General features: G+C 41.7%; 2 protein-coding genes across 7 annotated transcripts; one reads left to right on the top strand and one right to left on the bottom strand.

The window, feature by feature from the left end:
- The first annotated feature begins 660 nt into the window (after positions 1 to 660).
- Positions 661 to 3,667, top strand: tyms (thymidylate synthetase). 2 transcript variants are annotated; one of them, XM_056433664.1, is made up of 7 exons: positions 661 to 930; positions 1,445 to 1,518; positions 1,878 to 2,052; positions 2,628 to 2,729; positions 2,808 to 2,983; positions 3,091 to 3,162; positions 3,272 to 3,667. In XM_056433664.1, exons 1-7 carry the CDS (start codon positions 705 to 707, stop codon positions 3,407 to 3,409), a joined length of 963 nt encoding a protein of 320 aa, XP_056289639.1. In that variant the 5' UTR covers positions 661 to 704; the 3' UTR covers positions 3,410 to 3,667. The 2 variants fall into 2 exon arrangements, with proteins under 2 accessions (XP_056289639.1, XP_056289638.1); XM_056433663.1 differs by having other exon boundaries at positions 2,808 to 2,989.
- Positions 3,504 to 9,929, bottom strand: enosf1 (enolase superfamily member 1). Of its 5 annotated transcripts, XM_056433659.1 has the most exons (15): positions 9,752 to 9,929; positions 9,567 to 9,669; positions 8,202 to 8,317; positions 7,309 to 7,395; positions 7,186 to 7,212; positions 7,027 to 7,099; positions 6,884 to 6,922; positions 6,622 to 6,704; positions 6,415 to 6,537; positions 6,190 to 6,324; positions 5,580 to 5,621; positions 5,384 to 5,513; positions 4,985 to 5,084; positions 4,823 to 4,904; positions 3,504 to 3,855 (listed from the first exon to the last, which is right to left on the bottom strand). In XM_056433659.1, the coding sequence occupies exons 1-15, from the start codon at positions 9,830 to 9,832 to the stop codon at positions 3,763 to 3,765; spliced, it is 1,314 nt and encodes a 437-aa protein (XP_056289634.1). In that variant the 5' UTR covers positions 9,833 to 9,929; the 3' UTR covers positions 3,504 to 3,762. The 5 variants fall into 5 exon arrangements, with proteins under 5 accessions (XP_056289634.1, XP_056289633.1, XP_056289637.1 ...); XM_056433658.1 differs by having other exon boundaries at positions 5,384 to 5,621; XM_056433662.1 differs by lacking the exon at positions 9,567 to 9,669 and having other exon boundaries at positions 5,384 to 5,621; positions 9,752 to 9,830.
- Positions 9,930 to 9,973: the final 44 nt, after the last annotated feature.

The following is a 9,973-nucleotide window of genomic DNA, read 5'->3' as shown; positions in this document are numbered from 1 at the left end:
CCTTCATTGGTTTTGTATTAAAAGATTAAATGCACCCATGTGCAGCATTGTATTCCATTGAAATATTTAAGCTCCTGACTTGCTTGTGTCTCTAAAAACTGTTTTTATTCTAAACTTTAATTGAGTAATGTTATGCTTATCTTTGTAAAACTTGAATGTGCACCTATACATGCATTTATTCTTTGAATTCACATATATTCATTCTTAGGTATGTACACTGTGTCATCGAAAGAAAAATTATCGCTCACGTAATTACTTTTTCGAACAAAATTGTATATTTGCATATCATTCTTCTGTTTTTGGAAAAATCTGTATTTTTATTGCATTTAAATGAAATTACATTTTAATAAAATTGAAAAGGAGAATATATTTAATGTCTTCATAATAGTCCCTTAAAATACGTATGGTTCATACTTACATTCTTATATTTGTCATTATTTTTATGCATATTTTATTTATCTGAAACTATAGTTTTAATATATTATATTTATATATATGTTCTGATTCACTTTTGGCAGTCATTGTGCAATAAAGTAGGACACTGTTCAGAATGTTTGTCTGTGTTTTTGTTGAAAAAAGAAAGAGGCGTAAAAAGCCGGGCTCGCTTTCTCCTCAGTACTCTCGCGAGATTTCGTATCAAATTTACCCGGGAAAAAAAATCTTTCTGTCAGAGCGACTCGTTTCGTCTCGTTTTGTCTCCAAAAATGCCTGCCACGTCAGAAACACTCACAGCAGACGGGTTTCAGGAGGAGGAGAAGAAGTCTGCAGCGGCGGAAGAGAAGAAGGAGAAGAACTTCGGTGTTTTCTGTGATGAACGAGGCTATCTGGATCAGATCGAGTTCATCATGCAGCACGGCCGCCGGAAGGGGGACCGAACCGGGACCGGAGTCGTCTCTGTGTTCGGGGCTCAGTCCAGATTCAGCCTGAGAGGTTCGTTAGTCTTCCTTTAGTTTGGTTTTACATGTAAATACTGTACATGTGATGAATGCTGGCAACAAACATCCTGCAAAATAAAATATATGCGTCAAAATTATGCAGAATATCCCATTTCATTGTCATATGAATATATACAGCATACTAATGGTAAATAAGATGTTTACATGTGGTTTAATCAATCAACAAGCATGCACATATTCAAATAAACTAGTTAAGTTCATGCATACATTGACTGTAGTGTACAGTAACCCGACTGTTGTGATGTTTGTGGCTTAACAGTTCATAGTTTAACCACAAGGGGGCACTGCCGAGTTCTATTAGGAACATGTTTGTGATTAAGAAACTATCTCACACACTTCTTGCTCATGTTTTGTCATGACGTAATGTGCCTTTTGATCCAGCATGTGTGGCTATAACATGGTCTTTGTTACTCTCCTCCACGTAGAGAAACGTGCTGTAACTATCTGTGTACTATGTGAACTAACCTGTGTTCTGGTTTCATTCGTAGATCAGTTCCCCCTGCTGACGACCAAGAAAGTGTTTTGGAGAGGAATTCTTGAAGAATTGCTGTGGTTTGTTAAGGTGAGAGTTATACGACTAGTTTGACCCATTTCAAGCAAATTCTTTTACAAAAATAACTTTCTCACTTTCCTGTATGGTGGTGTAGAGCCATGCAGAGAGGTTGGGGTTTGATTGCTGAAGTTTTCACTTTTCCATAACTGTAGGGGGCAAACACAGCAACATGGAATCAAAACTCCATTACATCAGATGCAGAAATGTTAAATATCTCAAAATGTAGGCACAGAAACCCCAAAATATCTAGATGGCTACCTGAACATGAAGCCGTGAATTCAGATTTTTTTTTCTTTTGGCAATTTGTGTGAGCTGAATCCTAAAAAAAACCACTGAGCTGGGCTCCGATGTTTCTTCTTTGGTCACAGGGATCAACAAATGCCAAAGAGCTCTCCGAGAAAGGGGTGAAGATTTGGGAAGCCAACGGGTCGCGGGACTTCCTGGACAACCTCGGGTTCAGAGATCGAGAGGAAGGCGACCTGGGACCTGTGTACGGTTTCCAGTGGAGGCATTTCGGTGCCGAGTACACAGACATGCATGCAGGTGCAGTGACAGTCGAGTAACCCAGTTCCTTTGTTGAAGGTTTCCATTTCTATTTTATTATATCATTTTTTTTGTTCAACAAATCCCCTTAAAAAAATTCTTACAAAAATTAAATAGCTTCACTTCTGTTGAAATATAGAATTTGAGTCATTTGGATTCAAAATAATATGAAATGGCTACATTACTCAACCTTAAAGGAATAGTTTGACATCTGGGTAAAAGCATTGTATTGTGTTCACCTTCTTCTGATAGCGCTCTCATGTTGGTACATTTGAAGCTGCAGTTTGCTCAGAATAACTGGAAACAGTAAGGGCTGCGTCTGAAAGTAACATTTGTCCTCGAGCACTGATTAAAAGTCACTTAATGCATAATGTGATTCCTTTAATCTGTGCCAAAAAGTGAAAAGCATGTTTTTCAAGGACTTTCTCACTCAAGCTCTTAACAAGAGAGCGATTAAGCACATTTTCCTGAATGTGGCATCATTCCATTCAGTAGATCACATGTTGGAGGCACATTACACGGATGCAGCTTCAAACACTTCATCTTAATTGATATTTTTTGCATGAATTCAACAGATTACACGGGACAAGGAGTTGACCAGCTGCAGAAGATCATTGACACCATCAAGAAGAACCCAGAGGACCGGCGGATCATCATGTGTGCTTGGAACCCTAAAGGTGCCGACTCAAACTCAAACTCAAACTCTTTCTAATCCTAAACCGCACTCTCATTTTAATGTGACTGTCCTCCCTCAGACCTGCCCCTCATGGCGCTGCCCCCCTGCCACGCCTTGTGTCAGTTCTACGTGTGCGACGGCGAGCTGTCGTGTCAGCTGTACCAGCGCTCGGGCGATATGGGCCTCGGGGTGCCTTTCAATATCGCCAGCTACGCACTTCTCACCTACATGATCGCACACATCACAGGACTCAAAGTCAGGGCACCTGTGTCATAACAAACAACCTCATTTAGCCACTGGCATGTGGTCATATCACCTTTTTAATGTTTATTTTTTTTATTTCTTTCTTTCTTTCCCTGCAGCCGGGAGACTTTGTTCACACGCTGGGAGACGCTCACATCTACGTCAACCACATCGAAGCTCTCCAAGTACAGGTGTGTTGGTGAAAGATGGCTCTCAGTCTGCCTGCTCTCAGTCTGTCTGCTCTCAGTCTGTCTGCTCTCCGTCTGTTTTCTGACTCGCTCGTCTTGTCTCACGTTGCAGCTGCAGAGGGAGATCCGGCCCTTCCCCAAGCTCAAGATCCTGAGAAAAGTGGAGAGCATCAACGACTTCCGTGCAGAAGACTTTGAGATCTGCGACTACAACCCTCATCCCGCCATTAAGATGCAGATGGCTGTGTAAAGATCACACTTTAATGTTTTATATCTGCTGTAAAGTATCTCTCAAGTAAGACAGCCCATATATTTGAAAAGTTCAGTGCAACCAAATCACAAAAGACGGTGAAGTGGTTTCATTTATTTCTGATTGACACTTAAAGCCACACAAGTTCTTACATACAAGTATTTTCTTCTACTGTAAGTGTTAACATGCCTGATATAAAATGTTACATTTCCTTCTACCCTTTTAATATCTATTTGGAAATAAAGATTTTCCATCTGAGCTGAATTTGTTAAACCATTGTTACCATTACAATAGTACATTTCTCAGTGTAGGCTCTCGTATTTTCACTTAATCTAAATATAAGACTCAAATGATTATTTGTTTATGATCTGCGTCCACACGTCTCCGTCAGGGTACTGGTGGCTCTGCACCGATGATTCCAGCATCTCACAAGAGTATCCTGGATCCTGAGAACAAGGAGCACAGGGTTCAGTATTCTGCTCTTTCACTTCTACATTCTAGAGGGAAATATGGCAATTTTACTCCATTAACTTAATCTGATACATTAAATTACTTTGCAGATTCAGATTATACGAAATGTGACTATGGTAAGATATAAGGCTTGATCTCACTGAAATTCACAAGCCACCTATTGTGTAGAGTGAATATGCTCCACCTTTACTGAATGCAGCAATACTACAACTTATTCATCCATTAATCATTTTAATTCAATAAAATCAAATAAATATTCTGAACTGGTCCATTCAGCAACGCACACTTGAACTTAAGTAAAATATCTCGGTATTTCTTCCACCGCTGGCCGAAAGAAAGAAGGTAAAAAGAAGAGGCTTTTTTTTTTTTTTTTAAGGGTAATGTAGATATACACTACCGTTCAAAAGTTTGGGGTCACTTAGAAATGTCTTTATTTTTCAAAGAAAAGCACTGTATTTTCAATAAAGATAACATTAATCAAAAATACACACTATACATTGTTAATGTGGTAAATGACTATTCTAGGTGGAAACGTCTGGTTTCTAATGAAATATCTCCATAGGTGTATAGAGGCCCATTTCCATCAACTATCACTCCAGTGTTCTAATGGTACATTGTGTTTGCTAATTGCCTTAGAAGACTAATATCTGATTAGAAAACCCTTGTGCAATTATGTTAGCACAGCTGAAAACAGTTATGCTGGTGATATAAGATATACAACTGGCCTTCCTTTGAGCTTGAAGTTTGAAGAACAAAATTAATACTTCAAATATTAATCATTATTTCTAACCTTGTCAATGTCTTGACTATATTTTCTATTCAATTTTCAATTTATTTGATAAATAAAAGTGAGTTTTCATGGAAGACACGAAATTGTCTGAATGACCCCAAACTTTTGAACGGTAGTGTACATTTTGTACGTTATCGCTTCGTCCATCTTACCTTGGGAGGCATGTAGTGGGCGTCATGAATCACCACAGGGCTGGTGAAGTGCTCATGCAGGTGATCCACGTATTCACACATTCTGCCAAGATAGAAAAACAATATTAAAATAATCTCAGTCGAGAGCGCTGACCTGGCGGCTAAAAGGAGTCGGGCTCTCACCGGTTACTGAGACTTCTGGACACGCAGACGTAGTCGAACAGAATCAGATGCTGGACGAGCTCACAGAGGCCGACTCCTCCCGCGTGAGGACAGACGGGCACTAAGACGAGACGGAGCTGCTTCTCATACAGATATCACACTCTGGATATGCTACTTCAATGCAGCCACTGAAAGCATCAATTATAAATACTGTGTATTTAAATTGTGAAACTGAAATTCATTTATTTATGTATTCTGCAAAATCGATTGTTAATTTTTTTTTTTTTTAAAGACTCATTTTTGACTAAAATACTACTTTACTCTCTTTTGTTGCTTTCGAGGCTCCATTAATGAATAAGCGTAATATTTTATAGCTCCATATTTCACTCTGGTGTGATGGTCGTCATGGTGAAGCGTTACCCTGGAACTTGTGGGCCATCAGCAGCACCGCCAGGTTCTCGTTGACGCTGCCCAGCCGGCAGCTGTCGATCTGGACGAACTGCAGGGCCGAGGCCTGGAGGAACTGCTTGAACATCACCCGGTTGTGACACTGGAGAAGGAAACGACAACTCAGTGATGTGTGTGTGTGTGTGTGTGTGTGTGTGCGACCTCTGACCTGCTCTCCTGTGGCCACTCCGATCCCGAGTGGAGCCAGAGCCTGCAACGGCAAAGCCAAACATCCAGTCAACCACAAATGGAGAGAAGACTTAAAGTCGGAGCAACGGCAGCAGAAAGAGACTCAAACTACAACTACAGAGACACAAACAGTGACTTGTGTACTTCCTTTCTTTCCATCTGGGTGTCTCCTATGTGAAAGGAGTGGGGGACTTTTTACTTTGATTATTAGCGGTTTATAGACATTTGAATGATTTCACTCACTTATTTGTCGTATTTAAGTTGTAAAATGCATCTTTTTGTTTGAGTTGTATCATTTTGTTCTAATTTATGATCATTTTAAATGTAGTTTGTATTTACTACTCTTATATTATAGCTTTTAATCCTATTCAATTACATTTGATCATTTTATTGTCTGGCATGCATTGGTCTGAAGTTGTTTTATATTTTATTTACATGCATTCTTTGAGCTCTTTGTGTCGTTTTCTTGGTCCACATCTCGTTTTGGGTTGTCGGTCCTGTGTGAAGCACTTACTCACCGTACTCCCCTCTATAAAAAGGATATAATACAGCTCCATTGTTTTTTTTCTTCCGTCTAACGTCCCTCTCACCTTGGAGATCGCGGCGTGACCCAGGATGTCATCTGGAGACGTCGGCTCCTCGATCCAAAGAGGTTTGAACTCGGCCAGGCTCGTCACCCAGCTGATGGCCTCGGCCACGTCCCACCTCTGGTTGGCATCGATCATCTGAACACAACGACACTTTCATACACTTAGTTCAGTACACACATAAATGCGATGGTGTGTGTGTGTGGGGGGGGGGGACAACAACCATACCAAAGTGTTATCGGGCCCAATCATTTGCCTGATGAGGCGGCACCTGCGTTTATCGTCCTCTAGATCAGCGCCGACTTTCACCTTGAATTTGGTCCAACCGCTTTGAAGAGCATCTGTGCAGAGCTTCAGAAACACACAACTGTCACGCTTATTTGAAAGAGGATTTTTGTTTTGTTTATATCTACATGTATTTCATGGCACGGAGACCTGTTTGAGCAGCTGGTTTGAGTATCCGAGCCACGCGCAGGAGGTGGTGTAGGCGGGGTAACCCTCTTCCAGCATTTGATCCTCTGGGAGCAGAAAGAAGCGGTCCGCTCAGGTCGTAATAAACACTCCAGGAGAAGTGTGTTTTAATAGAGTGCAGGGGGCTGTTATACAGGCCAGAAGCACTCCTGGTAGAGTCTAAAGAGGCCATTTCGTTCCGCATAATCCCAGCCATGTCATTAATTACTCTTTTTAGTGTGCTCACCTCTCTGCTGCTTTCCCTCCTGTGCTTTCACGAGTATCTCTGAATGAGAAAAGACATTAGGAGGGTCGACGTGACCGCACCGCACGGGGTTTCTCTCCCCAAACTCCACTGAACATACAGTGAACGTCCTAAACCGGCCTCACCGACGGCCTCCTCCTCCGTCAGTGCATCGGTGATGTATCGGAAGTCAATGCAGGAAACGAGCCGCCCGGGATCCTGAGTTGACACACGTAAAGACACCGTGTTGCCCGTGGGGTCACATCCCGGACATACATCAGACGTCTGGATTCCACGCGACTCACCATGTCAACAAGCAGCTTCCACAGCGGCTGCGAGGAAAAGGAGGACAACAGATCATGAAGCGTCTAACGCTTGTGAAGGAAATGCTGCTTTCTGCCAGCGAGGCCTCAGCAGACCGTTCCCACCTTGCCCTCTGACCTCGCCCACAGGTCCCACACGGCATTCAGGACCGCCGCGACGGCCAGCTGGATCACTCCTTTCTCTGGGCCCAACTGGGTCGGATGAGAGTTTGAAAACATCCCCCCCCCCGTTACGAGGTCACACTTACAGGCGGGTTGTAAAAGAACACTTATCTGGAGGTGTGCATCAAAAATGGGTTAAAAGTGAAAACTAACACCAAAATGATGAAAATAAAGACAATAAAAAGTGTGCAAACATTAACCAGAAGTTTGAGAAATTAGGTATTTTTACACACATTATGAATTGCTTGTCCTTGTATCTGAAGGGACTTCCTGAAAAGCCAAAGTTTACGAGCACAAACCCTTTCAATTTTATTTGTCTCATCTTAATCAGGACTTTGACACCTTCAAAAACAAGAGCTTTTAGCTTTTCTTTGTATCCAAAGAGGCCTCTTGTTGGGGCTGCATGCTCAAAAAAAGCCTGTATTTGATCACATATATGTGTCGTCTTGGTCCATCAATCTTCACAAGGACTTTGGGACCTTCAGGAACCAGATTAGTCGACCTGCGGGTCCTTTAGGTTTAGTATCAACAGTCGGCTGCAGAAGCTTGTCATGACAGACAGAACGATTCAACCCGGGAATCCAAACAGGACTCATGTGGCTCTTTTTGTGAACTCTCTGTAAGGCTCATGAATCAGACGGATGCCACGTATCTTATTAGAATAAGAATAAATGGATTTAAAAAAGGTATCTATGACAAGATAAGAGGGTCACTCTCTCCATGTTGTGACAGGAAGGTGCTGTAAGCAAGATGGACGAGTGTATTCTTCAACGAGACAGCTGCTTTTATATAATAAACATCAGGCTGCATCGCTGGGTGTCATCTGCTGTTCTCACCCATCTCAGCTGGCCGTCACTCGTCAGCAGGCGGTAAAATCCTCGGAAGTCGCTCACAATCTCCTGGAGAGATTTCCCAACAACCAGAGCAGCCACAGCCTGCACAGCACACACCACTGGGGGGCACAACCACAGGCCGTCAGCCTCTGGAAGACATCCACACCTCCCACAGACTCACTGGTTCATTGCACTGGTCTTTGAACAGATGCACCTGAAAGTGGTTGCATTGTGTTTAATATACATCACCACAAGATGGCGCTGTACGGTTCAACCGTGTCTTATATTCCACTGATGGATGAACAACTAAAAATCCTGTAAATCATAATGACTTACGATCTCATTATTATGATCATATATATTACTTACTATCTCGTAATACAGCATGGCAAGTCATTATATAATCATCAACAGATCATTATTTATGATAAATAGATCATTGCTATCAATATCAGACCGTTGCTATGAATAGAGTTTCATAGCAACGGTCTGATATTGATTGCTACGATCTGTTGTTCATAGCAACGATCTGTTAGTCATTTATCTATTCATTATTAATATATTATTCAATGTATTTATGATAAGACAAACTATACCACAATTATGGATCTTGTATCTCATAATTAAGAGATAGTAAGTCACAATTATGGGACACCAAGTCATTATTTTTTAGATCGTATCTCATTATAATGACTTACAGATCTTTGTTTTTTTATCAGTGTGGATTAAGTCTTCTTTGTTTAAAGGCATGTGAGAAAATAAATGCTGTCTTCAAGTCCAGTCAAATAACTATAATGATACCTACAGTTAACATTTAAGAATAATAAAGTGGATTTACCATTTTTTTGTTGGGTTTTATTTATTTGTATCAGTGTATAGAGCGAGGTCGGTTGGGACAGAGGGCGATTTTGGACTATTTTTAGCCTGTTGAAATATTCCTATTCAAGGTTGAACATGGTAAAATGGTAAATTAAAGTTGAGACCTTTAGATTAATCCTCACATTTTATTAGAGAGGTTTTTCCGATTTGAAAATCTCCCACTGGGAAGTCACTGCGAGTGTTAACTCAAATGGCAGATGAAGACTCCAATTGTACATTTCAATAAATTCATTTAATGTACATAACATTTTCCATTTCTTAAAATTATATGTACACAGACAGCATGGCATTTAAATATATAAATACACCTTTTTTTTAGCCAAGAACAAAGTGTCCTAACCGTCCTGGGGGCGAGGAAGTTGTATTTCCGGTTGAGGAAGGGGGAAACTCGGAGTTTACGAGGAGCACTTGGACGCAGCAGCGAAGTTATTCGTGGGCCGACATTGTTTTTGAAAGTGCATGAATACTAAAGCACCATGTGGATCTTACCAATCTCCGTGCCCTTCCCCACAGTGAACGTGAGGCCGAAGCCCTTCAACCCGCAGTCCGTGTCGAGCACCACGTACGCGACCGAATAATCCGGGTCGGTGTGCTGCAGAGTGGGGGAGAGGTCTCAGAAAACACACACGCACACACACACACACACACTTCTGCAGCTGCACACACGTCCTTACCATCGCGTCGGAGCCGTGCTGCTCCAGAGACGTCGGGAATCTCACATCTCTGACTGTCAAACTGGTAATTGTGTGCAACATTTTGAAAGTTGTCCTGCTTTGACTTCCTGCTCAGATGTCCTGACAGTTGACCCCGTCCACCTGCATCGGTCAAAGTTAATCCCGCCCACCTCCATCTGTCATTGGTGTAAACATTACCCACTAGGAAAACATGTCATTTCA

The sequence above is a fragment of the Pseudoliparis swirei genome, chromosome 16 (assembly GCF_029220125.1).
Source record: "Pseudoliparis swirei isolate HS2019 ecotype Mariana Trench chromosome 16, NWPU_hadal_v1, whole genome shotgun sequence".
Taxonomy (NCBI): Eukaryota; Metazoa; Chordata; class Actinopteri; order Perciformes; family Liparidae; genus Pseudoliparis; species Pseudoliparis swirei.
The sequence above is the reverse complement of the archived record's forward strand: the minus strand, read 5'-3'. Positions and strand labels throughout refer to the sequence as shown.